The sequence below is a fragment of the Wyeomyia smithii genome, chromosome 3 (genome assembly GCF_029784165.1).
Source record: "Wyeomyia smithii strain HCP4-BCI-WySm-NY-G18 chromosome 3, ASM2978416v1, whole genome shotgun sequence".
Classification (NCBI taxonomy): domain Eukaryota; kingdom Metazoa; phylum Arthropoda; class Insecta; order Diptera; family Culicidae; genus Wyeomyia; species Wyeomyia smithii.
The window spans coordinates 106,939,857-106,956,185 of record NC_073696.1 but is presented as its reverse complement, the minus strand read 5'-3'; the positions used below and the strand labels follow the sequence as shown (position 1 = coordinate 106,956,185).

At 38.9% G+C, this 16,329-nt stretch overlaps 1 protein-coding gene across 3 annotated transcripts in view; it reads left to right on the top strand.

Moving 5' to 3' along the window:
- Positions 1–16,329, top strand: part of LOC129727740 (S phase cyclin A-associated protein in the endoplasmic reticulum) — a 165,586-nt gene that overhangs the window by 126,614 nt on the left and 22,643 nt on the right. For all 3 annotated transcript variants that reach the window (XM_055685864.1, XM_055685862.1, XM_055685863.1), the window contains one exon: positions 11,425–11,589. In XM_055685864.1, the coding sequence (XP_055541839.1) occupies positions 11,425–11,589 (165 nt within the window). The remainder of the gene's footprint in view (positions 1–11,424; positions 11,590–16,329) is intronic.

Sequence of the window (16,329 nt, the reverse complement as noted above, 5' to 3'; positions counted from 1 at the left end):
TCAACACAAGCAGACATTCTGTGCGGGATGCAATCAAATTCTGTTGTAGTTGTCTAATTTTTACTTTATTTAGTAAACTCCCCACTGTAGGGGCAGCGCAAAGGCTGCGATCAGCATAACCAACATTGAATAATAAACTGCCCTGTTAGAACGCATTCACAAAAGCAGTTAGTTCGACTATGCAGAGCTAATATGAAGACGATTCAATCAATCAGCATAAACAGAATTTCGTCGTCTCCCAGCTGCCAAGTTGCAACATGATGCAACACGCAACAGCGAGCAAACGAAATCGCTTGATGTTACAAACCGCAATAAAATACGGGTTAAAACCGTTGCGTGTGTGAGAGCACCATCGGTGTTTATTCGCTGGATGCACTATCTACTGTCTACTGAACGCAATAATCTGCTTACATGCGACACGGGGACGGGAACATTTTCTTCAACGAAACTGCGCAACACGACACAAAACATGTTATTTTGTTGCATCAATGAGAGTGCTATCGGTCCGGTTCGACAAGAAATCATTTTTGTGCATCCGTGCTACGAAACTGAGGGAAAACTTTAGAAACTGAAAAAAGAGGTGGAGCTTATCAAATGATCGCTCTGAGCCGGAATGAAGTCACACATATTTTTCAAGTTATGTCATTCCACCACCTACGAAAAATAATTCATTCCTATTTTCATCCCTATATAAGAGCCTGTTTGAGCCGGAGCCGCTCATAATAGTTCTAGACAGCGACAAGTCGTCCTTCCTTAGCAGCAGCACTAGCCCTGTGGTTGGTCACCACGTCTCAGGAGCAGCGCGGTTTTTCTCAGCGTGTGTCGCTAGACAGCCATTATTTCCCCCGTGTTGGGGCAGCATGAAGATTGCCATCAGGAAATCCAATTTTGGAAATCAAAATGCCTTTTTGAAGGCAAATAAACAAGTCATTGAAAGTTAATATTTTTTGTCAACGCAAGCAAGCATTCTGTGTTGCATCCTAACAATTTTAATTTGTCGCACTCGTCTAATTTACTGAATGTGAAATAGCTTCCACAGTGCATGTTGTCCGTGTATCTTAATTCCCCCAATGTTAGGGCAGCTCAAAGGTTGTAATTAGCAACCGATTTTGAACATGCAACATGCTTTTTTCAAGGCAAATAAAAAAATAATTGAAGGTTAATAATTTTCTGGCATCAACACAAGCAGACATTCTGTGCGGGATGCAATCAAATTCTGTTGTAGTTGTCTAATTTTCACTTTATTTAGTAAACCCCCACTGTAGGGGCAGCGCAAAGGCTGCGATCAGCATAACCGACATTGAATAATAAACTGCCCTGTTAGAACGCATTCACAAAAGCTAATATGAAGTCGATTCAATCAATCAGCATTAACAGAATTTCGTCGTCTCCCAGCTGCCAAGTTGCAACATGATGCAACACGCAACATCGAGCAAACGAAATCGCTTGATGTTACAAACCGCAATAGGATACGGGTTAAAACCGTTGCGTGTGTGAGAGCACCATCGGTGTTTATTCGCTGGATACACTATCTACTGTCTACTGAACGCAATAATCTGCTTACATGCGACACGGGGACGGGAATATTTTCTTCAACCAAGCTGCAAAACACGACACAAAACATGTTATTTTGTTGCTTCAATGAGAGTGCTATCGGTCCGGCTCGACAGAATGTCCACAAGAAATCATTTTTGTGCATCCGTGCTACGAAACTGAGGAAAAACTTTAGAAACTGAAAAAAGAGGAGGAGCTTATCAAATGATCGCTCTGAACCAGAATGAAGTCACACATATTTTTCAAGTTATATCATTCCACCACGTACGTAAAATAATTCATTCCTATTTTCATCCCTATATAAGAGCCTGTTTCAGTCGAAGCCGCTCATAGTAGTTCTGAACAGCGACGACAGCAGTCCTCCCTTAGATAGCGGATAGCGGCCACAACTGTGGCATGGCTGTGGATAAGCGTAGCAGTTTCAGCGGATCTCACCATCGATAGCAGCAGGGCCAGCAGATTCAGGTACAGCGGATACCAATGGCGGCCACAACTGTGGCATGGCTACGGATAGCGTTGCAGTTGCTCAGCAGTTAGGCCAGCGTATAGCGGCCACAACTGTGGCATGGCTATGCATAGCGTAGCTGTTGCAGCGGGTATATCAGCATCGATAGTAGCAGGGTCAGCTGATGCAACGACACTCCCTTCACTAAAATGCTGTTTCAGTGTGGTACCGGGAAGCATCACCAGCAGGCTTGCATGAAGTGAATACATCAGCCAGCAACTTTCTCGAAGGCCTCTGCCATAGTAGACGCGAAAAGCGGCGCAAACCGATTCGCTCGGCCGTAGGTTGATGTACAGCTCTACTGATGGCTGTACATTAACCTACAGCTGAGCGAATCGGTTCGCGTCACTTTTCGCATCTATTATGGCAGAGGCCTAATGGGAAAGTTGTATCAGTTTGTTCAGAAGAATATTATTGTCGGTAATATTACAGAGATGCGATTGCGTAAATCCGATTTTGAATTGAACAATTGTTCTTTTGAGAACAAATAACACACTTATTTGAAGAGTTAGTAGCTTTTAGTACCAATAGCAGTATAGTGACAGCCTCAGCGGTAGATGCAGATGCAGCCGGTACTTCCCTGAGGCCGATGTAAAGGTAAATGGGAGCAGCACGGCGGAACAGTTCGGGTTATGCTTAGACGCGCGTCATTTTTCGTTGTTGATATTCCCCACATGAAACGACGCGCTTTCGTATGATAGCGGTGGTATTAGCGGTAGATGCATTTGCCAACACTTCCTCCAGTAAAGCCGTGTCTAGTTTTCAATGTGAAAACACCTTTCTCATTGTGTTGACCGTGCGCCTTAGTCCTCACTATCAATGATAAATTGAACAATTGTCCTTTTAAGGACAACAAATGAATTAATGAAGATTTAATTTTGAATTAGAATACTTCTCTCAGGAAGTTCGGCTACATAGGGATGTAAAATGAAAATCTAAAACTGAAAAAAGTGAGAAAAATTTCAAATGCCAAAAAATCGGTTAGTTTTCGATGGATTTCCTTCGTTTTTGCAGCAATCGATTAGAAAATCTTCTAAGATTCCTACCAAATGCATGAAATTGCAATTTTATCATTCGAACTATTGTACTATTGAAAAATCTTAAGCCTTGTCAAAACACAAAATTCGACCTCTGATTAGTCGTTATACCGCGCTTTCCCAAGCACGGTCGGCAGAGTTATGGACCTAGTAAATTGGGAATACATCATTTGGCCTATATAAGAGCTTCATCAGATAATTAACAAACATTTCATCGGATATTAAATTGAACAACTGGAATTTGAAGAACACACATGATTATTTGAAGAGTTAATATTTTCTCGTTTTGCGCTATAATCCAAAGTAAATTATCTTCATCTATATGCATACTCTGACTATTATTACGTGTTTGCGTCGCTTGGTGTTTGGCTACGGTCATGCAGAACGCAAATAACGGCGCGATGCGATTCGGCAAGACGAAATCTGTTGAAATGTATAGCTCTACTTCGCCTTAAAAAGAGCTGTACATTTCACCACGGTAAGGCGAATCGCATCGCGCCGGCATTCGCGTTCTGCATAACCGTAGCCTTTGTTCCGTTCCCGTTTAATGATGTCGTATTAAATGTGCATATTACAATTCGGCAGCACTTCAACTTCTCATTTGCACAAAATTTAAAAATATCCAATGAACTTCATTCAAAATATCAGACAAAAAGAAATTACAATACTGCCAATGAACGGTCAACGTTTATTTACTATAAAAAATGACTGACACGCAAGCAGCCAGGTTATCTTTCTTGTAAAAGTATTCTACTTCAACTTGCGGTCGTGGCTTTGCATACAACCTTCTTGTGATTTTTGTGTTGGCTTATTGGTCATTCCACTAGGGGTTATCTTACGACCTTTGCGAGAAAGATTAGGAGAGTTGGTCATTATGCTCTTCCTAGATCCTTCTGGCATGGCATAAGAACACCCTTCGACGGGATCGTCAGATGTACCCTCATCGGTTGGCAAAAAGGAAAAGATGTTTCCTGTCGAAGGTGGCTCAGCCCTCTTAAGCATTTCTGCAAAACAGTGCTTTGATCGTTCCTTGAGGGAACGCTTAATTTTTTCCTCGCGCTGTTTGTACGCGGGACACACCGAAAGGTCATGCCGAGTTCCCTCGCAGTAAAGACACTTTTCAGTATCCTCACTGCAAGCGGTCTCAGCATGATTGCCTCCGCACTTGCTGCAGCGTGCCTTGTTGCAGTAGTAGGTGGCTGTATGGCCTAACTGCTTGCAGTTTTGGCAATGCATGACCCGCGGTACGAACAGGCGTACAGGCAGACGAACCCTGTCCAAAGAGATGTAGTTCGGCAGTGCGGATACGGCGAATGTTACACGGAATGAGTCCGAAGGGAGGAATTTCTTCTTCCCTTCTTCTTTGGATACTGAATGCAATTGCTTGACATCCAGTATCTTTACATCTTGAATCAGGGGGTTCTTGAAGCAGCCAACCCCGTGACGCAAAATGTTATCGACCGTGAGGCTTCCTTCGGTAACCACACCGTCGATCTCCACGTCCTTGGCAGGGATGTACACGCGGTACTCTCTCGTGAAAGTTCGTAGCTAGCAATTGCGTTTGCTTGCTTCAAGCTACTCACGACAACTCGCAGTTTGTTCGGTCTAACCTTTGTAATTTTGGTTACGTCCGAAAACTGTTTTGCCAGGTCCTTGCCTATTTGTATAATATTAAGAGGCTTCTTTATGGGCCTAAAAAAAACTATGAACGGACCTTTCGAAGCATCTGGGTAAGCTTTCACCCGTGTTGCCGGTACCCTTGGTACGGGGCTAGGGAGCGGGGAAGGTAGAGGGGAATTGATGGGGGAGATCTCAATCTCTTCCCCATTTGTTTCCACATCCAGTAATAGTTGCACCTGCATGTCGTCCATTTTGCGGGAGCGTTACGCTCTACCGCACACAAACGATAAATATTCGAATGTGGGGTGGGGGATCAAGTAGTTGATATTAAATTTTAAAAACAATTTTTCAAACTACAATGGATCAAAATAAAAAAAAAGACAGTAATACTAATACTAAGAACAATAGTAATAAAAGTAATAATAATAATAATAATAATAATAATAATAATAATAATAATAATAATAATAATAATAATAATAATAATAATAATAATAATAATCATAATAATAATAATAATAATAATAATAATAATAATTATAATAATAATAACAATAATAATAATAATTATAATAATAATATTGATAGTAATAATATTAATAATAATGATAAAAATTCTAAAGTGAATACTTCACCGAACGTCTAAGTCACGACCTCACGGCTGATAGTAGGATCAATCGAGTGTCTCCGCAGAACAAACAATGACAATCCAGCTTCGTGTTGTGACACAGTGGCCGTATCTTACACTCGACCTTGTAGATGCCACTTGTAGTTGACTTCCACTCGCTCGATCGTATGGTGGTCCGTGCTGCTAGCGGGGTAACAGCGGTGCGGGAGAATTATTCTTGCTGATGTATCAGCTGCGTATCAGATCACTGGCGGGGTAGCCTGCCCCTACCAGTGTACAGAAGATGTTTCTGCCAATATACTGCAGGTTATTGTTATCGCACACAAGAACTAATCGAAATAAAACATCCGTACGGTAACTCGTGTATTGTCATTTTGCGAATCAAACGTAGATAAACAATTTGCGTCTAATCGAGACGAAGGCAAAACATGGCAAAGAAAGTGTGCTCTATCACCAAGACATCGTCGTCGCTCATTCTGCTCGCAATACGATCGATAAATTGAAAGAATTGCGCTACGAACAAGTTCCTTATTTTCTGTATTCCGCAGATTGAGCCCCGAGCCAATATTTTTTGTTTTTCCGGTTTAAACGTGGTTTGTATGAATCGGTAGAATTTAAAACAATTGTTTTGAAGGACTTGACGCGCAGCACTATAAAACTGGTAACGGAATATTAGAGGACCGCTACAATAACTCTAGAAGGAGACTATGTCGAAGAATAAATCAGATGCTAAAGGCTGGGAGGGAGAAACGGGTACGAAGCTGTGTGAGTGTCAAAATGAACCAGAATGAGCTGTCATTTACTGTCAATTTGAACCAAGGAAAAATAAGCATTTTTTTGCGATGAGTATTGTCATGACTAAAAGGTATCGCGTTGCTCGCAAAAATATTCATCGCAAACAGTTTTTGTATTCATTGTCGTTTTACGAAATATTTTGGTTTGTTTTTACATAAAATAATAAATTTCATAAACTTTAAGTAATAATCATGCTAGTGTACTTCGATTATTAAACTTGCGCTTTCTGGATTTAAGGCTTTGGCTACAACTTCGACGGTCGAACTCAAAACTCTGAGAAAACTTTTGTACAACGGCAAATTAAAAAAAAAAAAAAAATACACACAGACTGGAAATTAGGCAGTAAAATTTGCACATTCAGTATTCCTGATGTCTAGTCTAGTCTAGTCTAGTCTACACTAACACAGCCAGTACTTGAAAGGATCCTGGAAAATGATATCCACCATTTAAAAAAAAAATTGTTTCCATACATTTTTCTTGTCAACGGCCAGGCCTACTGTGTAGCGCAATATAATACAATATAATCTAAGATCGGGGACAATCCGTACCAACCGATCCGTATGTAAGAAGTAATATACCTAATTCGTTGGGAGTGATAAAGCTAAGAAAGTACACTTCTTTGTTGACCAATCTCCTGGGATGGAACATAGGTATTTCCTCCTTATGTCCGGGTTTAGAAACCAAGGATATAGCGCCTCTACTCGCTTCAACTGTTACGGTTGGAACTTGAGTACTAACTCTAGTCCTAGCATTTTTGCTTATGGTTATAGCGCTATACTCGCTCTCTGAAAGGAATATGAATTAGGAAATATATTTGAGAGCAATATATACTAAGAGTGTGTTTTTTTCCATTCTGGAGGGCAACCGTTAGTATACCGAATGTTGAACCTGGGTCCATCGTGTAGTTATTATCGGCCAAACACCATTCCTGAAGATACCAGGGTGTTTTCCCTGAATTGACCCCAGCCGATCCAGATTATGTATTATGTCGGCGTCCTAAGGTGAGAACTTTTTTCTTTGTTCTCATTTTTCTCAAAGAATTACTTCGATTCAGAGTTGTTCTCTGGGAGTTGAATTTAATCATTCGGAGAGCCTCGTACTACTTTCTTCTATCATATTCTAGTTGTTGGAAGACAAAAAATAATTCCCCTGTATTTCTACTAAAGGTTAATATTGGTTCAAATGCTAAAATTATTCTGAGGTTTAGAACTTGAGCTTCTACAACTTCACTATGCTCGAACATGATACAGAGAATTTTAGGACCAAGTTAGCCCAAGGAACAATATCAGTTTTACGATATGTACTTCATTTATAGACCAGTCACTGCTACCAGAAATCTGATCTGTTGTGATATTGCCCGAGTGACTGTTGTATTCCAAGTTGTAAGTTGGTTAATTTGAGATTATTTTCCATCTTCAATGTACAACAATTCAGTAGCTTACGTTTTGTACAGACTGATAACGGCACCAGCTTCAGTTAGAGGTCAGTTAGGGAAGGTAAGAAGGAAGTGCTTCATTCGTAGTTGTCAGATACCGAATAAACCGCTGCATCTCTAACGACTGTAACGTCACCGTGTTTTGGCACCGTGGTCAGTGGCAGATTTTTATAACTTTTTCTTTCCTTTTACACGCCTATATATAAAATCTTCTACTTTTCGGCAATTAGAACTGCCTGGAAAGGTTTTATATTCCTGGAATTCGGCGTGAGGGAAAGGTTAAGTAGGGAGAGGGGAGGAAGCCTGAGAATAATTTAGGGTGGTTGGTATTACCGACTTGTCTAGAAACCGGTATTTCGGTATTCATGAAATAGAAAACCGGTAAAAAACGGGTATTTTCATTGTTTCGGATTAATACAAATCAAGGCGACTGTTTTACTAAAAAAATTTGAAAATCACTGATTAAAGGCGTAATCACATTTATGTCCGTGGAAAACGCAAGTAATTCTCTTTGATACTATTAAAAAAAAACTTAGCTTAGCATAGGTAGACTGCACTCCGTGATAGGTCGAACCAACAAAATCGCAAAATTAACCAGACGAATGGTGCTTGGGACTAGCATTACATTCTCATTGTGCAATTTAACTAGCTCATACTTTTACCACTGACCAATAACAACGCCGGCCACGACCAAAAGGCGGTACTACTAGGGAAGGAATGGGATGATAATACTCGTTTTGTTTAGAGACCGCGGGAACCACTGCATCCCTACGAGTATCACAGGATAGGAATTATATTAAAAGGAAAGGGCTCAGCTCTGCTCACCATATTAACCGAAATAAAAATTTGAATATTAGGAAGCCTGTTGCGCGATCGAAACCGATGTTTGTTTTAGTAAGATTAGGTAAGATAATTTAAGGGTTTGTCGTTGTATACTATGTGAACGAAAATTTGTTTTAGTAACGCGCGCGGATGTACAATCTCGAACTGTATTATGAATCTGAATCCGTTGCATGCAATATGTACAAGCAAAGCCGTAGACTAAACTGATAATCATGGTCGACTAAGCTTGATTTGCGGAACTCGGAAGTCTAGGGAAAATTTTTTAATTTGTCATTTAGCCTTCTGAGTGTCGGTATTAATAAATTCTACGAACTACGCGATACAGCGCGATACAGATCTGCAGGAATCCGGCGTCCGCAATGCATTCATATTAAACATAATTATAGTGAAAAATTAAACTAAAAAAACAACGCTCTCACCAGTTCTAAAGCGATCCAGATCCTTTTCATTCATCCCTTTTTGTGCGACCCTAATCGATCATATCCGTCTGTCGAGCATCACTCAGCCTGGATATAGATAGTTGTAGAAAAAACCTGTTGTACACTTAGTATCCTTGGTTCCTGTTGCGGTACCTTCTCGTTGAGGCGACTTCAAGATCTTTTGAGAAGGGCTTCAGAAGTTCCTGCCTCAGGTTCAGATGTTTGCTTCACAAGTGTCAAAAGGCACCATTTCTTAGCTCGATCTCCATGCACCGACCTTCATTTTGCCTAACATCGGCTGTTTCCTCATAGTTAGATATGGAATGTTGGAGGCTTTTGGTGAAAATCAACTCCAACAAACTAGACAATCAACCAATGCCGTTGGTTTTTTGTAACACTAGTTTATCCGAAAACAATAAACTGAAAAATATTTAACGAAAAAATGTGACGCAGGAAAAAAAATCGCGTCCGTTCGCGTTCACATTCAGTATTCCTGATGTTACAAAAAACTTCGTTTGAGTCATGCATGCGTTACACACAAGAAGATAGTTACACGCTATCAGAAAACGACTCATGTGCGTGTTCTCTGTTTCGAGTGTAGTATTCGTTTCTCCCCCCCAGGCCAAAGGTCTTTCAGCCCATGTAGTATTAAGTTTTCCAATTTTCTATAATCCATTTTACAAAACGCGATGCGACGTAAAACAGTGAATAGTGTATTATTCTAGGAAATTCCAATCAAATCATGAACAGTTTTTTCGAAAATATTATTTCTGCCACTTGTCTTCAAGTTGCTCTTCCGTCCATTTTTTGCTCAGTTTCCAAATGTTGGGGCTTATACACCAGATCATAATAATGCTATCGTTCTACACCATAGATTAACGCTTCATCTACCCGAAAGACTGCTCAAATTTCCATAAAGATATGCAATCCGGCTTTCGAGAAAATAGCACACGTAATGATAAATGCACGATCTTCAGATTCCTATCGACGCTGTCGAACTAGAAGATTTGCATAACGAAATGCGATGCTAGACTCATATCTAGTATTCTAATATTCTACAAACATCGTCAGCAAATAGCTTTGCGCTATTTGAGTTCTCAGCTTATGTATGCTTTTCAATAGAGCTTTTCTACATACTAAATTTCATTTGCTGTCGAACTCAGTGCTATTTGAGCTTAAGTATCATCAAGAAAATTCAAATCACCGAAAACATCAACATCGATGGAAAATTATTGTTTATCTACCATAGTGTATTGTTTTAGTTATAATAAAATAAAAACAACTGAACTAATCAGAAAAATGATAATGTTTAAAATGAACTGTTTTAAATTGAAGTATAGTTCAAGAATTTTTGGAAAAGGTTTATCACCGGTCGGTAAAGAACATCGAGCATTCGCCCAAAATAGGCAACTTCTCCAGTCCGGTGAACCCAGTTTAATACTTCTTCTTGGAATAATATTTACCAACGTGTTGAAACGCCGCTTGAAATTTTAATCACAGCGCTGTGACAGGATATCTTTCCACGCCGGTCGGGTTCAGGTTTACCCTTTGTTTATAGAATAACAATCGTGCAACAAGTCAGATTTACTTCGCTGTTGAAAAAAAAAGAACGGCAACATCCTGCAAACAACTAAGATTCGTTTTGGTTGTGATTTTTGAAGATGGCCTCGTTGAATTTCAAATCAGTTTCGCTTGCTGTGCAAACCTTTTGAAAATCATTTCGGCACTAGAAGATTTCCTGCAAACTTTTTCCGTCGCTATATAGACTGGAACTGATTGAACTAATTTAAATAGCACATCGACGTTCTTTTGTATGGTGAAATCGAAATTTAGCTGCTTTCACAGCGCCTAAGAATAAATTATCTAATTTCTGAATCACGCTTTCCAAGTTTTCGAAAGATATTAGATACTGTTTCAAGATCACCAAGTGCTGGTTCGTGTTTTTTGCCGTGATGATTTGCAATTTTCGCTTCAAGTACGAAAAGCAATATGTTCAGCAAATATTTATCTTTCGGCGCTAACTTATATCATCACATAGGTACGACTGCGAGTGTCTCTGCTTTAGGTATGTTCCGTTTTGCCTTACTGATTTCACCTACGCTATCTTCTGTATCGATCAGTAATTCAATTTGGAATCAAAGTTTTTGCATCAATATCCCCTTGGTGCTTGTGTGCCATGCATCGATGCTTTCAAGTGTTTGTTCGGTAACGAATTTAGTAATGTTGGCAATATTCGAAAAAAAAAACAGGGTGTAGTAAAAACAAACATCAATGCGTCTATCAGTCAAAATCTTCAGTACGTATTTTTTATTTTTTAAGTTAATGGTTACTATTACTGTATTATGTGGAAACCGTACCATATCACCTAGAACGCTGAATAATAGTACAGGTGGATAACACATAATTTTTTTTAGAAATGTCCAATTTGTTTAATTTTAGAGACGTTTTAAAAGTGGTTATAATTTCGAATTTGGATTGTTGTATTTTTTCTTTCAAGTAGGTTGCAGAATTAAGAAAAATAAAAACTTAAACTTAAATTGAACTGAACTATTTTAACATTACTTCTTCAATTTTCTTTCACTTCGCAGGGTGTGTTAACGGAGGAAAACCTTTCGTTCAAGTTCCTAGACGTGGTCAGCATCCTACTGCAGTACTGCGTGCCGAAGGCGGAGGAGAAAGGCGAAACCCAGGCTGTGATAATCGACTTAATAGCAACGCTAGGTTTCTTTTGTGCCAATAATAAAATTAACCAGGTAATGTTGCCTTCGCTCTAGATACTCGATTGGGTTTGGGGTCTATTAGTTGAGTTACCGAGACGCCATTTTTTGTTTCTTTTATGGACGACCGCAACCATATTTTCGAGACAGGTTGGTTGGATTAGTTATGATGGTGGATATCTTTATGCTCTCGTGGCACGACCAGCCACTTGTCTGTAGGAAGAGACGAATTGGAGAAACGGTGAAACCGAGCCAACCACAAAGGGAAAAAAACCTCAGAGCTTCCTTTTGTTCTTCCGAACAAGCGCGCGCCTTCTTCGCTTGGCAGTCAATTTTTACTTCCATTAGCTTTTCACCGCTTGCCGCAATGATTTTCTGATCTAAATTACTTTTATGACTTGTGTATTCTAGTTAGTTTATGTTTTCCGCTTTTCCTTGCCATGCTCTGGAACTTGAATAATGCTGATTTGGGTTTCCGACTTCAAGCGCACATCGGTTTTGCATCGCGAGGCCATTCCTCTAAAAATAAATGCCAGTTTCGAGCCTTCTTCCCAGCCCCGATTCCTATCAGCGAAGTCGTATCTTTCTGATTTTGGTTTTTATGTTGCTTTGCCGAAGCTCGGAGCCGCAAAAAAAGCACCAGTCATATCGTCGTAACAAAACGTATCATTATCTGTAGTTTGCTTTCGATGCCATCTTCCGGCCTTTATGTGGTACACTGAAACCCGGCACAGCCTTGAGCCGGCGCGATCGTTTTGCGTAAAGGCCATAGTGTTGTTCAGGTTTTCATTCATTCTCTTGTTCTCAGCTCATGTTTTTACAAGCTCAGAAGCGCTTATCCCAATAACCATCTCTAGCGTATTTGGAATCAAGCAACCCAAACATTTTGCTTACAACCCGCAAAAAAAGCCAACCCTCAAGAACTTTTAGTGGAATCGATACATACTGCAACGGACAGCAAACCCAGGAGAACCGTTCCTTGTTCATTCAGATGCTGCTGGATGATAAATAATTCCAAATTTACAGCCTAAATATTTTGATACTTTTTCTGTTGAAAACTGCCAATTATCGTCGATGGATAAATATAGGGCACAGAACGGCAAACAGTGAAACAGAATACATACAGTGTATGTGCAGACAATTTTGCCGCTTTGGATTTTTTGGATTTTCATCAACCAAATCGCAATTTTCTGTGGACCTGGAGCGCTGCCGAAGCGAGGAGAGGTTGAGCTTGTTGTCTTGATCTTGATGCTTGAGAGATTTCTGTTTTTTCACGTTTGATTAGTTTCTCTTTCAATTGCTGCACAAAGTAAATCAGCTGGAAGTTGCTAGCTTATTGCTTGTTCTTTGGTAGTATGAAGGAAATAAAACCTAAATTAATCCACCTAGCGGTCAGACCCAGCCTTTCTCATTCAAACTTTTATTTGTAAAAATAGAATATATATTCACTCTTTAGGTTCTTGAATATTGATGTTGTAATCTATACATATAATAGGTTCTAAAATATTGATGTTGTAATCTTTACATATAAAAATGCAGTCCGGTCTGTCTGCCTGTCTGTCTGATCCAAATAGACTCGAAAATTACCGAGTCGATCGACGTGAAAATTTGTTTAGGGATTTTTGGTGCCAATAAAGATTCCTATGATAGTTTGAGACCCCTCCCTCTTCTGAAAGGGAGGGGTTCCATACAAATGAAACATAAATTTCTGCACAACTTAAGAACAAACCAAGCAAATTAAACCGAAATTGGCATGTGGATGTTTTAAGGGGTTACAAATATGTCCATAATAGTTGGACGCCACTCCCTTTTCTGGAAGGGAGGGGTTCCATACAAATGAAACACAAATTTCTGCACATCTCGAGAACTAACCGAGTAAATGGTACCAAATTTAGCATGTGGATGTTTTAAGAGGTAACAAATATGTTCCATAATCGACCTTAGGCAACATTTTAGATTGTAAGATGGCAACTTCCGGTTTCTGGAAATCAGCCAAAAATGGCCGATTTCCACCCAATATAACATCCGGATCTAGCATGATAAACAGGAGCTGAAATCGACCACAGATTTTGAATTCTAAGATGGCGACTTCCGGTATTGGGTGTTATTCGATCATTTTCGGCTGTTTCCCAGGAACATGTGATTCCAGTATATATATATATATATATATAGAATTAAGGCGATGTACAGAAGCCAAAAGTCGAGGATGTTGTCATTTCGATAAAACCAATCATTTCAAACGATTTGTTATTCGACTTTGATCATATCATATGACCGATTTGTCGTGCATTTTCAGATTGTTTGAATCTTGTTTTCATCACCGTTTGTTTTATTTTGCGGGTTTAAATTGATGCTTTTCGGTGAAACTAAACAACCTTTTTCTTATTTCTTTACGTTTCGACCTACTTGATTTCTTTCGGCCATCTTCAGAAATAGTTCGCTGCCTTGCGTTAATCCATCAAAGCGCGCAATTTAAATTGCGCGCTTTGATGGATTAACGCAAGGCAGCGAACTATTTCTGAAGATGGCCGAAAGAAATCAAGTAGGTCGAAACGTAAAGAAATAAGAAAAAGGTTGTTTAGTTTCACCGAAAAGCAGCATTTTCAGATTTTAAACACATCGCAAGGAATCAATGAATTTGGAACGTTCAAATAGTACTATACCACATTTAAAATATGTTGAGGCCACATATATCGATCAAAGCAGGTGTAGTTTTAAATATTTTAATTTATTTTCTTTCCATAACTTTTGAGCCACATCAAATTGTAATGAAGCTTGTTATCTGTAAGTTCGAGAGATGACTCGTTCGTATGACACTAGTTATGCTCAAATAAGTCATGTAATCTTTGAGATAATAGACTTTCGTTGTTTTATTAACAATTGAATACATAACGGTTGCTTAAGTTCGATTATAATCAAATGAAAATAGAGCAGCCTAACTTTGAAACCACGTGTTCAATCATAATTCATCAGTTAACCTTAATCTAGCCCGCTTATCTGATAATAATATTGATCAAACCCGTTGTGTAGTTTCTGAGATAATGAAGTTTCGTGATTTTCACATTCCGGTACATTACAGACGAAGTTACAGTTCGATTACAGCAAAATTCAATAGGGTGTCATGAGGCAGCTAGACCTTTCATTTGACACTAATTTTGTGGAAATCGGGTCAGCCATCTCTGAGAAAAGTGAGTGAGTTCAAGTAGTCTTCGGAATATGTTCCTTTTAATAGCTGGATTTCACATTTTTAAACATAATAGGCAAAGTAATAGTCTGATTGCAAAACAAATCAATAGGGTCTTATGGGGCAACTAGACCTTCCATTTGACATTGATTTTATGAAAATCGGTTCAGCCATCTCTGAGAAATATGAGTGAGATTAAGTAGTCACGTTTCTTGTCATAACTTTTGAACTACAAGTTCAATCTTCATGAAATTCAAAAGTTAAGGGTATTTTAGGTAGCCCGTTCACTTGAAACCTATTTTGTTCAAATCGGTTGTGTAGTTTCTGAGATAATGATGTTTCATGATTTTTACATTTTGATACATAACCTCTGAACCAAAAATCCGATTACAGTGAAATTTAATAAGGTCTTATGGGGCAACTAGACCTTCCATTTGACATTGATTTTATGAAAATCGGTCCAGCCATCTCTGAGAAAAGTGAGTGAGAATAAAAATCTGCACATATACACACACACATGCACACACACACATACACACACATACACACACACACACACACATACACACACACACATACAGAAAACGCTCAGCTCGTCGAGCTGAGTCGAGTGATATATGCCGTTCGGCCCTTTGGAGCACTTTTTTATTTTCGGTTTTGCAAGTGATTGCTATACCTTTCTAGGAGAAAGGCAAAAAATATATAAAATATCCTGTTTTATTTTACAACCTGAAAGTTAGAAGGCGATTGGTTGAAAGAGTGGAAAATACCAATTTTTTTGTGATGCAATTTGGTCCCGGACACTCTTCACCCAATTCAACGAATCTGCTTCAGAACAGTCCTGCGGAAGATTTCTGTATGATTTCATGTTCCTTGGTGTGCAAAAACAACTGGAGTGCAACAAAATTTCAGTTGTCACCCGTTAGCTAATAACTGCACTGGTTACCTCGCACAAACTACTACGATAGATCATTACCATGACCAATGTAAATGTTTCATCGCATAACGTTGATTTGCGAAATTCTTGCGATAAATCTTCTTTTTCTATATCTATAAAATAGATGATACCCAGCCTGCGTTGCTGCGCCTCTTAGTTTGTAACGACAATTATGTATTTCTGGAATGTGCCATAATTTCAAACATGTATTACCATGCAATAAAAACCTAAATTAATCCACCTAGCGGTCAGACTTATTATTTGTAAAAATAGATTTACATGAATGCTTAAATCCAATAAATGTTTATCCACTCTTTGGGTTCTAAAATATTGATGTTGTAATTAAAGTATAAAATATGAAATTTGACGTAATGTTAGTACTTAAGAAATAGCGAAATAAAAGCAATGACTCTTAATTTCGAACAATTTAATCACGAGCGATGCCGGGAACGTTCAGATAGTACGATACCACATTGAAATCATGTTAAGGCCATATATATTGATCGAAGCAGGTAAAGTGTTGAATAGTCTTTGAATTTCTTTTCTTTCTAAAACTTTTAAACAGCATATCAAATTGTTATGAAGTTTGTTATTTGTAAGTTTGAGAGATGACTCATTTGTATGACACTAGTTATGTTCAAATAAGTCGTGTAAT